This window comes from Lissotriton vulgaris, chromosome 2_1 (assembly GCF_964263255.1).
Source record: "Lissotriton vulgaris chromosome 2_1, aLisVul1.2, whole genome shotgun sequence".
NCBI classification, from domain to species: Eukaryota; Metazoa; Chordata; class Amphibia; order Caudata; family Salamandridae; genus Lissotriton; species Lissotriton vulgaris.
The window spans coordinates 1738752127-1738769930 of record NC_141687.1 but is presented as its reverse complement, the minus strand read 5'-3'; the positions used below and the strand labels follow the sequence as shown (position 1 = coordinate 1738769930).

Sequence of the window (17804 nt, the reverse complement as noted above, 5' to 3'; positions counted from 1 at the left end):
CTCACTCAGGTGACTCTAACAACTCCCATGCTTCTAGAGGTTCTCATGGTCACTCCGGAAGGGAGATAACTAGCCCTCAGAGAAGGGAACATGAGGCCAAAATGAGAGAGGCTGAATTGAGGATCCAGAGACAAGAGTTAGAAGTTGCCCTGGCCCAAGAGAAACGTGCTAGAGCAAGACAGCCTATAGAGAGTGGGGTAATAGAACCCACTGGTGGCAGCAATATCCACAAGGATAAAGACAGGTCTTTTGATAACAGAAACCTGAGTAAGATTGTGCCCCCCTACAAAGCTGGGGATGATATCCATAAATGGATCACTGCAATGGAGAGAGCCTGCAGAGTACAGCAGATCCCTCAGGAGCAGTGGGCAGCAATCTTGTGGCTCTCCTTTGAAGGTAGAGGCCGAGACAGACTCCTCACAGTTAGTGATGGGGATTTTTGAAACTACCTGGTCCTGAAGAGTGCTCTGAATGATGGGTTAGGCTTAACCACTGAACAGTACAGGTTAATGTTCAGAGATACCCAGAAGACACAGACTCGGGACTGGTCTGAATTTGTTGAGTGTGCCACTAAGGCTCTGGAGGGATTGTTGCTGGGAAGCAAGGTTACAGACTATGAAGGATTGTATAATTTGCTGATAAGAGAACAAATTTTAAACAATTGTCAGAACCAGCAGTTGCATCAACATTTGGTTGACTCAGATTTGACCTCTCCCCAAGAATTGGGAAAGAGGGCAGATAAATGGGTAAGAACCAGAGTTAAGCAAAAGAACCAGAACCAGAACCAGGGTGGTGACCAGAAGAAAACAGACCAGAAGGGTGGGGAGCAGAAAGCTAAAGACCAGAAGTCTTCAACAGGGCCCCAAAATGATACAGAGGGTGGGTCCCAAACTTCCAAGAAGAAGAAAGAAGGTCAGAAGAAACCCTGGTGTAAAACTTGTAAAAACACCTCTCACTGGACAAGTGAGTGTAAAAAAGGTGGAGCCCCCAGCACTGCAGCCCCTAAGGCAACTGCACCCACTAGTACAGCTAGCAGTGCTGGTCCACAAACCAAGGGGGTAGTGGGTATCACCTTGGGAACTGAAGGAGATTCTGACCTAGTCAGAACCCTTACACAGGCTGTTCTGATTTGTGAAGGGGACATAGATTTGACCCCTGACATAAGTCCCAGTAGCCTGGGCAAATACAGACAGACGCCTTTGATTAATAACAAAGTGGCTCAAGCTTACAGGGACACATGTGCCAGTGTCACAATGGTGACACCTAACTTTGTGGACCCTGGACAATACATGCCAGGTGATAATTACCTGGTGACCAATGCCAGCAATGTCACTACTACACATAGTGTGGCACTTGTTAACTTTTCCTGGGAAGGGGTAACTGGCCTAAAAAGAGTTGTGGTTAGTGCTGATCTCCCAGTTGAATGTTTGTTGGGCAATGACCTGGAGAACTCTCTATGGTCAGAAGTTGAGTACAGGACTCATGCAGAGATGTTAGGGATATCATCACATGTCCTTGCTGTGACCAGGTCACAGGCCAAAAAGTGCCTCTCTGAACCTTAGGTCTTGGATCCTGGAACAATGGACCAAGCACCTTCCAAGAAGAAGAACAGGAGGGTTAAGGCTGTGCCTTCCCAACTGCCTGCAAGTGAGGATCAAGCTTCACATGAAGCTGGTCTTGAGACTCCTAAAGGAACTGTCTCTGAAGAACTTGAACCTGATCAGGTTGAGTTTCTGGGGACAGGGGGACCTTCTAGGGCAGACTTGGGGCAGGCTGAGTTAACCTGTCCTTCTCTTGAACCCCTCAGACAGCAGGCTGCTGCTGAGGCTGCTGGGAATGCTCAAGGTGCCCATAAAGTTTATTGGGACGAAGGACTCCTTTACACAGAGGGTAGAGACCCCAAGCCTGGTGCAACCAGGAGGTTGGTTATACCTCTGCAATTTAGGGGTTTCCTTCTCACCTTAGCCCATGATATTCCTTTAGCAGGACACTTAGGCCAGAATAAGACCTGGGACAGGCTTGTCCCTCACTTTCACTGGCCTCACATGTCTGAAGACACCAAGGAGTTTTGTCGCTCCTGTGAAACCTGCCAAGCCAGTGGTAAAGCAGGTGGAACAACAAAGGCCCCCCTGATACCACTACCTGTGGTGGGGGTTCCCTTTGAAAGAGTGGGCATTGATATTGTAGGTACAATGGATCCCCCTACAGCATCTGGGCACAGATTCATACTGGTGGTGGTGGACCATGCCACCAGGTACCCAGATGCAATTCCCCTTAGGACCACAACAGCTCCTGTTGTGGCCAGGGCCTTACTTGGTGTTTTCTCCAGAGTGGGATTTCCTAAGGAGGTAATATCTGACAGAGGTGCCAACTTCATGTCAGGATATTTGACAGCTATGTGGAAGGAATGTGGTGTTAACTACAAGTTCACCACTCCTTATCATCCACAATATAATGGGCTTGTTGAGAGATTTAACAAGACCTTAAAGGGCATGATCAAAGGATTACCTGAAAAGCTCAGGCGAAGATGGGACATCCTACTGCCCTGCCTTTTGTTTGCTTACAGAGAGGTCCCTCAAAAGGGGGTTGGCTTCAACCCCTTTGAATTGTTGTTTGGGCACCCTGTAAGAGGACCCCTGTGTCTGGTGAAGGAAGGATGGGAGTTACCTCTCAAAAAGCCTAAGCAAGACATAGTGGACTATGTACTTGGTCTCCGCTCCAGGATGGCAGAGTACATGGAAAAGGCATCCAAAAACCTTGAGGCTAGCCAAGAATTACAGAAAGCTTGGCATGACCAAAAGGCTGTCCTGGTTGAGTTTCAACCTGGACAGAAGGTATGGGTGTTGGAGCCAGTGGCCCCAGCAGCACTCCAAGACAAATGGTCTGGACCCCATACAATTCTGGAAAAGAAGGGAGAGGTTACCTACTTGGTGGACCTAGGAACTCCCAGGAGCCCCCACAGGGTGCTCCATGTCAACAGATTGAAGGCATATGTCAGCAGGGAAGACATTGGCTTGCTCATGGCTACAGATGAGGGACAGGAGGAAGAGAGTGACCCTCTCCCAGACCTGCTCACTCAGAACCCTGAGGATGGCTCAGTTGATGGTGTGGTCTTAGATGGCAGCCTCACTGAACATCAGCAAAATGACTGTAGACAAGTTCTGCAGGCATACAGGCATATGTTCTCATTGACCCCCAGTCAGACTAACTGGTGTACCCATGTGGTGGACACTGGTGACAGTCTTCCTGTAAAGAGCAAGATTTACAGGCAACCTGATCATGTCAGGGACTGTATAAAGACTGAGGTGCAAAAGATGCTGGAATTAGGTGTCATTGAGCCTTCAGAGAGCCCCTGGGCTAGCCCAGTGGTTCTGGTCCCCAAACCTCACACCAAAGATGGCAAGAGAGAGATGAGGTTCTGTGTGGATTACAGAGGACTCAATGCTGTCACCAGGACAGATGCACACCCTATTCCAAGGGCAGAGGAGCTCATTGACAAGTTGGCTTCTGCCAAATATTTGAGCACATTTGACTTAACAGCTGGCTACTGGCAAATCAGGTTAGCTGAGGAGTCTAAAGCCAAGACAGCATTTTCTACCCCTAGTGGGCATTATCAATTTGTGGTGATGCCCTTTGGTTTGAAATATGCACCTGCCACCTTCCAAAGGTTGGTGAATCAAGTCCTTACTGGGTTGGATGACTTTTGTGCAGCTTATCTGGATGATATTGCTGTCTTTAGCTCCACCTGGGAGGATCACCTGGTCCACCTGAAGGAAGTGCTTGAGGCTCTGCAAAAGGCAGGCCTCACTATCAAGGCAACAAAGTGCCAGATAGGGCAGAGCAAGGTTGTATACCTGGGCCACCTTGTAGGTGGAGGTCAAGTTCAACCACTGGAGAGTAAGATCCAGACCATCAAGGACTGGTCCCCTCCAACTACCCAGACTCAGGTCAGAGCTTTCTTGGGCCTGACTGGGTACTACAGGAAGTTTGTTAAGAACTATGGGTCCATTGTGACTCCTCTTAATGATCTGACATCTAATAAGATGCCCAAAAAGGTTCAGTGGACAGAAAACTGTCAAAAGGCATTTTATGACCTGAAGAAGGCCATGTGCTCTGCACCTATCCTGAAGAGTCCTGACTACTCAAGAGAGTTCATTGTCCAAACAGATGCTTCTGAGTTGGGAGTGGGAGCAGTGCTTTCACAGCTTAATGTAGATGGCCAGGACCAGCCCATTGCTTTTATTAGCAGAAGGCTGACCCCCAGAGAGAAACGTTGGTCAGCTATTGAGAGGGAGGCCTTTGCTGTGGTGTGGGCCCTGAAGAAGTTGAGACCATACTTATTTGGCACTCACTTCAAGATTCAGACAGACCATAAGCCCCTCTTATGGCTTAATCAGATGAAGGGTGAAAACCCCAAACTACTCAGGTGGTCCATTTCCCTACAGGGGATGGACTTTACATTGGAGCACCGCCCAGGGACTGACCATGGCAACGCAGATGGTCTCTCCAGGTACTTCCACTTAGAACATGAAGACACAACTGGTCAAGGTTAGTCTAATGTCCCTGCGTTTGGGGGGGGGGGGTTGTGTAGGAGAGTAGGGTCTGCTATCCTATGGTCACCCCAAATTTTTGCTTTTTGCTTCACTGGTTTATGACTTAATGTGGCTGTGGGCCTGCTAATCAGACCCACAGCCTGCTGTTCTCTCTCTAAATTACTGCCAATGCACTTTAGGTGCATTACGAATTGGAACTGGTTCACCTTATTGGCCCCTGGAACAGTGTACCCTAGGTACCCAGGGCATAGGTGTTTCCAAGGCCTACCAGGGGCTGCAGCATGTATTGTGCCACCCCTGGCCTGGCCTCCATATTTGGCACAACTGGCTGATCATTCAGCTGGGGTAAGTTGGTGTAATCACCTCTTACTTACTTGTGCCTAACCCTAAACTGGACACATATGTTCCTATCAGCCACTCCTATGGAAGGCCTCATCAATCCTGGAGGCAGAGTGCTTGGAAATATGTGAGATGGTGCTCTAGCATGAGCTGAGCCTGTCTGCAGCTGTCGGGAACCACTCGCTAAGCTGTTCCGGGATATTGCCATACCATATACTCTTAAGTGCATTATAATCCTCGCGGTTAAATGCTATCTTTGGTTTGGCTTTATCAAAACATGTCGAGTAAGGTGTCATACGAATTGGAATACTATCCCCTCAACAGTTCTGTCGACGGGGATAGCATTCCACCCTTCTAGAGGGACACGACATGTGTGTAACCTTAACCCCGGTTAAAGTTAACCAGAGCCTCAGCATCACAAAATGGATGCTGCCACCACAGACACGAGTCTGACCTCCTGCTGCTGGGAGTCCTTCCAGCGAGGGAGGCTTGGACAAAGGGTTTCCTGCCTTGGGAGGTGCGAGCACCACCCCAGACAGGGTTTTGTGTATTGGGTAGGACAGGGCTGAATAGAATCAGACATGCCCGGGGCACACAAGGTGTCCCCGTGCATAAGCCAGTCCAAACCGGTCCTGGGACTTTCCAGACCCAGGCCTGGCGAGGAGCTGGACAAAGGAAAGGGGGTGTAACCGCCCCCCTTCCTGGTTCCTCCCAGAGGAGGGACCTAGTAGGTGATCCACCCCTCAGATTGGGAATAAGAGTGGGAGCAGTGCCATTGCACAGCAGATCATCCTGAATCAACTTGAAATAAAGAAGAAGACTGGACTTCGACATTCTGCTGCTCAGAAGACTGAAGAGAATCTCCCTTGTGGCCTAGGAGTGGCCACCCTGTGAACACAGGCACCAACCAGCACCTCGACGTCTGCTTTGCCGCCGCCCCTTCGCCGGAGCCCGAGCCCAGAGCCCGACAAGAACCAGACTTCCAGACCTCTCACAGCCCGATCCACATTCCCTGCAAAGAAGGGACCCGTGGAGGCACCAAGTGACGTGGGACCGGACCTTTCGGAAGACACTCGAAAAGCTGACTGCGCAGCATCTGAGGCATCCTCGATGTTGTGCTTTGGGGACTGAGAACCCCCACCACCGAGCAGCCCTTGCACCGAAGAAGAGCCCTCCAGTATCTCCACGATCTGCGTGGGGCCCTTTTGCATTGTGCCACTCGACGCGCCATCCCGGACACTAGCCACGTGGTCAGCGGCCATCTTGGCAACGAAACCGACAAACTACACAGCGGATCTAGTTGCTCCAGACTTGCCTAAGCTCCTGTGAAAAGGAGCACTCGCTCTGACCTTGCTGGTCCGAGTGTTAAGCATCTTTTGATTCCTGTGTGGCTTGCATTAGCCAAGGCCTGTTTGCTCCAATCAGGTCGCCGACACCGCCAACAGCGAGAAGCCTGCGTGGGGCAGCTCGTGACCGACTCCTGGACATCCTCGACCCCCGGTGTCCACGTGGCTGCAGAGAGAAGCTACACCTCAATGCCTGTTTGCACCCGACATCGCCTTGTTCCAATCTGGTTCCACGGTAGTCACTGGCTAGTGACTTTGAACATTGTCCCCTCTGCTTTCAGGTCTTCACAACTTCAGATCCACCCTTGGATTCACCGGAACTCTTCACATCGAGCCGCCTGCAGCATCTTCAGCTCCAAGCACCATCGACCAGCGTGACGAAACCCGACACTACTTCGACCCTGTGCACCCGCTTCCTGTGGGTGAGGTAACTCAGCTCCGCCGGTGTTCCTACACTGGTACACCTCTCAAGGGCCTGTGTCTTAAGTTTCAGCGTTCTAGGTCACTCGGAAGGTTCCGAACTAACTAACTTTGTGCTTTTTACGCACCATAGACTTTACATTGAGAAGTGCGTGCACTTTAGCCACTGCACCTGAGTCCCGCGGGCCTTTCCCGACTTAATCATTAATAGTCTCGAATAGCTCCAGCGATTCCCAAGGCCCTAGGCCTGTTTCCTTTCTGATTGGTATCTCTTATACCACTTTCTTTAGTATATGGTTTAGGTGGCCCCTAGGGCTCATCCATATTGTGCAACTTTTGTGTATTTTAAACTGTCTTGTGATTTAACGCTTGTGCTTCTGTGCTCATAAAGAGTCCAGGGGATTTTATAGTTAATAAATCAATATATATTTTCAATATATATCTGTGTGGTGTCCTTTCATTTGGTATTCAAGGGGGTTGTGTATGGTAATACAGCTGGCTTCACATGCCTTTCAGAGTTTAGCCTAAGACTGCTTTGTCCACGTTACCACTAGGATAACTGGTCTACAAGGTTGAATTACAACCAATCATCATAAGGGTTGCTTGGCATGGTACAAAGTGATCACTAGAATTAGTGAGCATTATATACCAGGCCAACTTCTCACACAGGTGATGTTTGGAATTTTTTTATTTTATTTATTTATTTATGCAATTTTATATAGCGCGGACTTTACCCGAAGGTGTCAGGGCGCTTCACACAAGGAACAGCAATAATACATGAGGAGAAAAATTACAAATGGACAAATTACAAAAGTAAACGTTAAGTTACATGAATCAAAAGTGACAATAGTGAGCAACCAAAATACATGAGGTAGCAATCGGTACATTACAGGAGGAAAAAGTGATATGTGTGCAGGTTACAAAAGCGTACAAAGTACAAGTTGAGGTATAATACTGCAATAAATGGCAGACACTCCAGCACAAGAACAAACGTTACATAGGCAATGGTGGCACTTGTGCAAGTATCTAAAGCAAACAAAAGTGAGAGGTAGCATACAGTGTGATACCAGAGAAAAGTGACGTGTGCAAGTTACAAAAGGGTACCATACACAGGTACAAGGGTAATACTACAGTAAATGGTAAACACTCAAACTGCCAGAACACACTGGGAAGGCACTTCCCATGCGCCAGCTTCACCTCAGCCTCCCCCCTGGCTACCTGGCTACCTTGCTACCTTGGATGACCCAGAAAGCTGTGTTTTGTGCTCCCCTGCCAGGACATTTTCCCGAGGCCTGGAGGGCTGATTAATTTACTAATTGCAGGGGCCTTACCTCTGTTCATGTGCTCCTGAGCTGAAGGTCTGGGGAGGGCTAAGTAGGTTAGTAATAGCAGGGGCTTTGCTGCTTTTCCGGTGCTCCTGTGCTGGAGGGCTGTAATAATTTTGTGACAGAAAGGGGCCTTGCTATTTTTTTTAGTTGCTCAGCATGTAGGCCATTGGCACCTTTGCCCTGTGTCCTGTGCAAGAACAGTATCCTCCCACTTTCATTCCTTGTCTGTGCAAATAGTGTTTCATGAAAGGGCACGCCCCTTGAATGTGGGCCACGCCCCTTAAATATGGGCCACGCCTCTTGAATGTGGGCCACTTTTTTCGTCAGTGCCCGGGCCGAATTGTGATCCCAATCCGACCCTGCCACAGGGGATCCGCTCTCCTGGGCCATCCCAACACTTGAAGGACAGCATGAACTGCCGCTGCATCAGGCTCTGCCATCCCGGGGTGCAAGCAGCGTGCTCCGGCATCCGGGCCCAAATGAAAAATACTGCATGGTGGGTGAGAGGGGGACAAGGGTGACGAATGAGGGCGCTATAGGAAATAAATATATGTGCAACCAGGTCCCCGATTGCACAGAAAACTCCCCCACCAATCTGCAGATTGGGCATAAACACAAAATCCCTACTCTGGCCTAACTGACACTCCCAAACTAAACTGGACCCTTCCCTAACGGCGCTGAGGGCAGGAAGAGGCTGGAACATCTTCTTCAGCTCTCTACAAACCCTAACTGTAACCCGACCCCTAAACCCACCCCCTGAGCCCCTAACTACACCCTGTCCTCTGGTCTCGTGCAAACACCCCGGGGGGAGACTGGTCTGCTGACCCTACTTCCCCTGGGGGCCTCAGTATTAGTTGTTAGCCTTGTGCGCCTCGTGTGAGAGAGTTATGGAAGTGTTGCTCCTCAAAGGCGTGTCCCACTGCACTCACGAAGCAAAGCAGTAACTGCCTGTATGGGCTGGAAGCCATGTGCGCCTCATGTGAGAGACGCGCTGCTCTTCAGAAAAGAAAACACAAGGCTGGCAAAGTTACATGCAAGCCTTATGCGACCCCCCTTGTTGACGCACTGCGCTTTAAAAGCGTGTCATGAAAAACCACAGCCAGTAAAGCAAGGAAAGCGGGGAGGCTTGTTTGCAGTGGCCCCTGTAACTGGATTCCAGTATGTTCACCACCCATTATCGCCATATCAGTCTTTTTGACAACACACACCGGCCACCCAGGGACAGCAAGCCAAGGGTAGGTCCCACTTCGGGTCCCTCGAGGACCAAAGTAAGTACGATAACCACGCATGCTGAGCGTGTCATTTCCCGCACTCTGCCTGCATTGCCCAAGACACGCGGTGACATTTGCTTTTCTACTAACACGTGTCCTCGCTTTTTTTTTTAACGTTTCAATGTTTCCCATGTGATTCTGCGTGACATTAAAATAGTTTTAGAGTGACACTTTAGCTCAGTAGTCATGCGAGTGAAACTAAAAAATTCAGAAGAATATTGGGTGACATCTTCAGTTTTTTAAGGCATGCAAAATTGCATTCTGAGACGTGTAGTTTTGTTTTTAAAGTTTGCAGGAGGGTAAAAAAGCAGAACAAGTTGAAAATGGCACATATGACAGCAGTCCGTACATATTTCGGTACATATTCTTACAGTCTTGTTATTGATTGAAAAATGAACGTAATAACATTTGTACTCGGAATGGATGGGTGTTTGCTCAGTGCCATATACATATAGAAATTATACTTCCAACGGTGCAAAATTATATCTATTTAAAATTACTAGCAAACTGGTTGTTTTGACATAGGAAATAATAATCTTATACTAAATATGTACTTCAAGCAGATTTAAAAATATACCCATTAAAGCAATATGTGTAGTTTTTTTTTGCAAGGGACATGAGAAAAAACCCAGTAAGGAACACACAACACAGAACTTAAATGTAGTAGTGGAGGCCTGGGAGACACCAAACAGCGAGAGGCTTTTAGCATCTTATCTAACCTCAACTACAGACAACAGACTTCAAACTGACAGATGCAATGTTGTGTTGAAAGCACCTAGAGGAAATGTGGAGGCTTAGTGGCACTACTAAATTGACATTACATTTCAGTGTGGTGATGCAGGAATTTGCACTGAAATGAGTCAATCTAACTTGAGATGCGTGGCACTTGGCATGGCTGCAAAGATCATGTTAGAAGAAAATAGTTTGTCTTCAAAATGCAAGAAAATGGTCTGTTAAAAGTGAACGTTTTTAAGCACAAACTGAGAAACACTCTGGATATATTTCCTTTACTAAACTAAGGTTATGCATCGTCTGTAGGTAGCCCAATAGTTATTATAGATGAAGCAACCAATAAAGGTTATTGAAAAAAAACAGTGTTTTATACAACGCACATAATGAACTCCTGTGTTGGAAGGTATGATGGGTCTGAGAAATAAAGCATTTGCCTAGGATCACACAGTTTAGGCAACTAACTCGGACTAAGCCTAGATTTTTAAGTTTCTCACTTTGAAATTTAGCCACTAGATAGGGGTCTCTTTATTTAATTTTTATTTTAACTTGTTTAACAAATAAATAACGTACACTTAAAATGAAATACATATAAAGAAATAATCAAACTTCTTAACAAAGGCAGCTGAACTTAAGCTTAATCAATTACTTTTTTCAATTGCAACATACCCTGCTATCATTTATTAAGGGACCTCGACAACCATGCTCTGCCAGCATGGGTAGTCAAATTGTCCTTGTCTATTTCTCATTGAAAGACCCTTCCCACACTGCAGATTCTGTTGTCCCAATATACCCTGTTCTATCGTGTTTGAGTAGCATTGGTTTCTAAAAAATATCTGTTTAGTGGTACCAAGATATCTCTAGGCCATGAAGTGCAAGGTAAAACAAAAGAATAGACCTTGACCAAGCCATTACAGTACAATTTGCCAAATAAGTGAAGTGCTGCTTCAGTCCAGGTTTTTTCTTTGAATTCTGGGAGTTTTAGTCCTGTTTATTCAATTATAAAATGTGACTACATATCCCAGAATTCAAAGTTAATTAACCTGAACTCGAGTAGCAGATCCCGCATAGAACTAGGAACCTTGTAGCTATGTACATTAGCTCAAAAACCCTTTCTTTTGTGGTAGGCACAGACAACTGGCTACCACCTTTTAGCCAGGAGACCAGTTTATTTTGTTAGTGCGTATAAAGTAATCAGATAGTCATCTTTCAAATCATCCTCAAGTCATCAGAAATAATCTCAAATTGAGAAGTAATCAATTGCTCATTCTCTAATCAATAGAAACAATAACATCGTGTATATTCATCAGTTACTCATTTTCAAGTCATCCTCAAGCCACCAAGATATAGGAGCCCATTAGGATCGCGGACGGTCTTGCGTCCGTCCGCGACCCCAGAGCAGGAGGGAACCTCCGCATGGCATGCGGAGTTCCCTCCTGTGCAATTAGGATGTGACCGCCACCCTGGCGGTCACATCCTCTATTTTTAACATTACGGCGGGTGCGGCTTCAAGCTGCACCTGCAGCAATGTTAAAAATGCACGCATTGCATTTGTATGTAGAAAGTGGCGTGCACCGCGCGGTGCCTGCCACTTTCTGCATACAAATGCTGGGGGGTACCATAGGTACCCCCCATGTGCACCCCCCCTTCACTTAGGGGGCCGCAACAGGCCCCTGCAGTGAAGTTCCACATGCTTTTCCATGGTGGAAAAGCCGCCGCGGAAATGCATGTATCAGAGCCCATCATAATCTGGCTAACGGTGTCTGAGAGACACCGTCACCATATTAGTGCTTTTCCGCCGAGGTTGTAAGCCAACCGCGGCGGAAAAGCTGCGAACGGAAACCAGTACCCACCAGCCATCCTAATGTGGCGGTGGGTCTTTGGTGGGTCCACTGCGGATTTTCCGCATCCTCCGGGCCGGCGGTGGCTTCCGCCGGCCCAGAGGATGCGGAAAATCCGCAATCCGAATAAGCCCCTAAGTGTCTTATCTCTGCTGATGACTTCAAGAGCTTGATGATGACTAATGATGTGAACATAACTTCTACAGTAGTTGGATTATCATCCAATGACTCAGGGATGACAACCAAAGTAATCTTGTTTGACATGGATATGCTAGACCTTAAAACCAAAATAAGCCAAAGAGGCTACTGAGCATCAAGTTAAATATGTTGTGCAAGTGCACATGCCACGGCGTATGCAGCTACATTGATCACATATCTCATGCAAGATTGCAAGCGCAGTGCAGAATTAAACACTTACACGTATTGCAAGACATGCATCTGAGTAGGTTGCCCACATGCTCATGACACATGTGCTGTGACACTCGGTTGACATTTTAGTTTTAATAGCTGATGGCCATGTTAGAATGGTAAAATGAAATGTAAATGGCAGACCTTTAGACTTTGTAAGTGCTTGGTTGGACGTCTATGTGGGTGATCATTTAGGGGACTAGAACATAAATTTTTGCCCTGAAGCACACATGTGCAAGGAACACACAAACAAAATTCACAAAAGACACTTGCACACACACATCCTGCAAGGAGAGCCCATACACACACGTACATACTTGCATGCACATACACAACGTCTTTTAATGTATGTGCTGCCTAATATTTTATTTGGACGAAGCAAGTATTCATTATTATCATTATTTTTCTAAACATTTCCTACTGCTGCTCTTTGTCAATAAAAATAGAACCGCAATTCTTAATATTTAATAAGTAATCCTAATATTAGGTGTTAAGGACATACACAACAGCTTCAGCACTCAATCGACGAACGCCACGACCGAACCACCGCCCCCCACTACCACGCTCCGCGCCTGGACTCCGATCAGCACCGAAGACACCGTCCGCATGATGAACTCCATCCACTCCGGATCTCCAACCGACCCCTGCCCTCACCACGTCTTCAACAAGGCCGACGCTGTCATCGCACCCCACCTGCGGGACATCATCAACACCTCCTTCGACACCGCCACCTTCCCGGAGAGCTGGAAGCAGGCCGAACTCAGCGCCCTACTCAAGAAACCTACAGCGGACCCCACCAAACTCAAGAATTACCGCCCCATCTCACTCCTCCCGTTTCCAGCCAAAGTCATCGAGAAGACCGTCAACAAACAGCTAGCCGCCTTCCTCGAGACGAATGGATCCGTCGACGGCTCACAGTCTGGCTTCCGAGCCAACCAAAGTACCGAGACCGCCCTCATCGCTGCCACCGATGACATCCGAGCCCTGATGGACAACGGAGAAACAGCGGCCCTCATCCTCCTAGACCTCTCCGCGGCATTCAACACTGTCTGCCACCGCACCCTAGTGCAGCGCCTCAGCAACGTTGGAATCCAGGAGAAGGCACTGGAATGGATCATCTCCTTCCTCGACGGAAGAACACAGAGAGTCCGTCTACCACCGTACAAGTCAGAGGCCACCGAAGTCATCTGCGGCGTCTGTACCGACAGGATTTTCGGACCAGATGGGATCAGCTCCTGAGAGCCCCTCTAACCCAGTCGGAACGTAACCACATCCCTCCTCAGGACCATCTATCCAGGCACCTGAGGATGGGGAACTCGCAATATACAAGCATAGGTTTTCTACAATATCCTATTCACACCAACTAGTCTCGCGGCCACTTAGGCCCAGACTAATCTACCCCGGGGCAGGTCTGATTATATACCCTTACGCACTGATCTCCCTCAGTGCTCACTCGACACGCAATCCGGCGCGCCTACACACATGGGCCTGCAGTCCCAGTGCTCTCATTTATACCCGGTCTGCAATCCGGCAGACCTACACACCCCTCTATCTTAGGTGCTCTCACTTACACACGGCCCGCAATCTGGCAGACCTCCACAATGACCACAATCAGTGCTCTCACTATTTCATACAAACACAAGCCACAATCCTGTGGGTATACACACTGACCGCAATCAGTGCTCTCACTAACGCCACTTACCAATGACGACCACTTTCCTATGAATACCTTCAGCTCTCTGTCTCTCTATGTTGGGAAGTCTCTCTCTCTCTATTCACTAAGGGCTTGCTACTACAATATTAGGAGTTAGAACAGCTTTCCAAATTATAATATGTACCTTCTGCTCTTGGCATCAAATGTTCCCTACCTCCCTACTTACTCAGTCACTCCTTACCTGATCGGGATTCGCATCCGTTCATGCAAACAATGTCTGACTAGAAGATTAGATTACCCTGATTGAACAAGAATACAAGGCACATGTCGGTTCACTAAGAACAGGGCTCTCTGTTTATTTTAACAATGATAAAATGCACATACAAGGTTATCAGTGGGGTCTCTTGACTAACAGGAACTTTAACACACCGCTGAAAGAAAAGGATTAGACATACAATAGTCTAGGGAATAAGGACAAGATTAAGGTATAATTATAAAGGAATGATATCACCTTGGGAGTGTGAAGTCTTGCTCTAGCTGTCATCTGGGCTCCTCTCTCGTCTGTGTCTTGGCTCATCTCAGACTCTCTCTCTCCTGCACTCTTGGATACACATCTGCGCTGATCACTTTGCACTGGATTTCTCTCCCCCACGGACTCTCTCCACCTTCCAACTTCAATCTAATGGTTCCTGCCGCTCTGATACCTGTTCATTCCACTAGCTTGTTCACTCTGTTTCAATGTTTCTGTGCCAATGTCCAATTAACTCCAGCTGCTCCCACAGGTTAATCCACGATATAACTTCAGTCTCTTCTAAAAGGCATTACTTCAGACTCCAGCTATTCACAACTCCTCCTGATAAGTAACTGCTTCTGACTGCTTCCTTCAGTTCCAGCTCACTGACTGTCTGTTTGTCTTCTCTCTGTTCCAAGCATTTTCTGTCTCTTCTCCTCTTGCAATTCCACTCCTCCAACTCTACCAACACTCTCTGCTCCTCCAATTCAACTAACTGCAACTTCAGCTCAGCTCTCTCTAGCTCGAACTCTCTCTCTGCAACTCCAACAACTCTCTCTTCTACCACTCCAGCTCAACTAACTGACTCCGCCTCTGCACTTCACTGATATAGAATGCTGTTTCCTCATGGAAAGTTCCAGTCAGCAGTTTCCTCCCACCAATCCCATGCACCAGGCTCCTTGCGCTAGACGCTCCCACAGTGACCAGCTGCTTGTTTCGTCTAGAGACCTGAGCCCAGAGACACCTCCTGATTAGATTCAGCTCTGGCCGGTTCTCTCCAGTTCTCTTAGGGCGAACAACAGCTCAAAACCAAAATATTACCTTTTCCCTTGAAGCCTCTCAGCTCCATCAACATGGAGTCCCTCTAGTTCTAGGCCTATACGCCTGAGAAGGATGAAATAACCCTTAGCTCTGTCAGAGTACCTACATAAACCATACCAATGTGTAATATAAAGTCAGGACCACAGGGTCCAACCTCTACTATAAGCAGAAATGACAGGCCAAACCCAATAGGCAATAGATGGCCTCTTCTATGTCTGAAAGAAAGGGCCTAAAAGGGCCAACACAAGCTAGGAATACATATCCTAGATGAGAGCAAGATTAAAGTCTATATCACTGCCCACTAGGGCCAAAAAGCCTGTCTAGACAGGCGTCCCTCAAGGATCCTCGCTGAGCCCCACCCTCTTCAACGTCGACATGAGCCCCCTCGCGGCCATCGCACGCCAACACAACCTCAACATCATCTCCTATGCGGACGACACCCAGCTGATCCTCTCCCTGACCAACGACCCCGCCGCCGCCAGAGCCGACCTTCACGAAGGGATGAAAGATGTAGCCGAGTGGATGACGACCAGCCGCCTGAAACTGAACTCAGACAAGTCGTAAGTCCTCATCCTGGGCTCCTCGCCCTCCGCCTGGGACGACTCCTGGTGGCCCCCCGCCCGGGGCACCGCACCCAAACCGACAGACCACGCACGCAACCTGGGCTTCATCCTGGACTCCTCCCTCTCCATGACCAGACAAGTCAACGCCGTCTCCTCGTAGGGCTTCAACATCCTGCGCATGCTACGGAAGATCTTCCGGTGGATCCCCACCGAGACCAGGAAGACGGTCACCCAGGCCCTCGTCACCACCCGACTGGACTACGGCAACGCCCTCTACGCCGGAACCACCGCCAAACTCCAGAAGAGACTCCAGCGGATCCAGAACACCTCAGCCAGACTCATCCTCGACATCCCATGACACAGCCACATCTCCGGACATCTGAGAGACCTGCATTGGCTCCCCGTCAACAAAAGATTCACCTTCCGTCTCCTCACCCACGCACACAAAGCCCTACACGATCAAGGCCCGAGCTACCTCAACAACCCCATCAACTTCTACGCTCCCAAACGCCATCTCCGATCAGCCAGTCACGCCCTCGCCGCCGTCCCCCGCATCCGAAGAACGACAACAGGAGGAAGGTCCTTCTCCTACCTGGCTGCCAAGACCTGGAACTCCCTCCCGACCGACCTGCGCCTGACCCAAGACCACTTCTCCTTCAGGAAGAAGCTCAAGACCTGGCTGTTCGAGCAGTAGCAGCTCCCCCCCCCCCCCCAAGCGCCTTCAGACCCTCCGGGTAAGTAGTGCGCTCTACAAATGTCTTTGATTGATTGATTGATTAAGTATTGCCAAGTATTCCAAACTAAGTAATCTTAATACTGAAGGACCAGGACTGAATGGCTGGGAATACGCAGCAAAAACCTCTATTATATTCATCACAAAAGAAAGACCACTAATGCTTCTGTGTCACAGAAGGCACTTTCCCAAAAAATTATAGCACAGTTATCTAAAAAGAAATATTGGTTGCTGGATAAATTTAAACAAAAGAAGGCCCTACACAATCCCAGACATCTTCAGAATATACACAACTTCAGGCTGAGAGACTGTGAGATAAGGGCAATCATATTTTTAGGACTCAATATTTCTGCTGACTGTGTGCCTCATAGGAATTTAGAATGAGAGTGTTCCAATTTCAGGAAGAGCATTGTAAGTATACAGGACTGGATATTCACCTTCAATGTCTTAGTAAATGCAGTGGAAAATGCACACAGGAAGCTGTTCTAAAATTCAAGATCCTGTTTTCTCCCTAACATAGTTCCAAAGCTTTAGTAACAAACATACATTTCTCATCTTACGTATATAAAATCTATTGAAACCACATCTGAATTAGCTTTATGATTCTTAAGAACTGAAAATGTGGTAGAGGCTGGACAACTATGTAAGCATGCCTATGTCAAAGGAAAATAAAATTTTCCATTTTGAAATACTTTGGAATTTTCTAATGCTTGGATGTAACTGGAATGTCTTCACCTGATATGTTCTCCTTTTGTGATGATGTTCATTGTGCGCAGTTCAGTGCTTGGTATTAACTATTTGTATGTATTTCAGGTAAACCCAGTCCAGTATTTCAAGGCTTGTGTGTCCGACACATGTTCCTGCAATAGTGGCGGTGATTGCCAGTGTCTATGCACTGCCATTGCTGCCTACTCCAGCACCTGTAGAGAGGTTGGCATCTGCATTAATTGGAGGAGACCCGAAGTCTGCCGTGAGTGCTTGCTTATACATTTCCTGAACCCTTGGGCTGATGACAGACTTTGCCTTAGATTTGCGAAAAAATGTCAATAGAAATGCTACTTTCCAAAAACTGGTCGGTCTATCTATCTATCTATCTATCTATCTATCTATCTATCTATCTATCTATCTATCTATCTATCTATCTATCTATCTATCTATCTATCTATCTATCTATCTATCTATCTATCTATCTATCTATCTATCTATCTATCTATAGATACATAGATATATAGGTAAATATATTTCTGTGTGTGTGTGTGTGTTGGCATATATTTATGTTATAGATG

General features: G+C 47.6%; 1 protein-coding gene across 1 annotated transcript in view; it reads left to right on the top strand.

The window, feature by feature from the left end:
• LOC147733211 (mucin-5B-like) overlaps window positions 1-17804 on the top strand; it is a 1334855-nt gene that overhangs the window by 838817 nt on the left and 478234 nt on the right. Inside the window, exon 18 of the mRNA XM_086956056.1 lies at window positions 17332-17488. Within this exon, the coding sequence (XP_086812182.1) occupies window positions 17332-17488 (157 nt within the window). The remainder of the gene's footprint in view (window positions 1-17331; window positions 17489-17804) is intronic.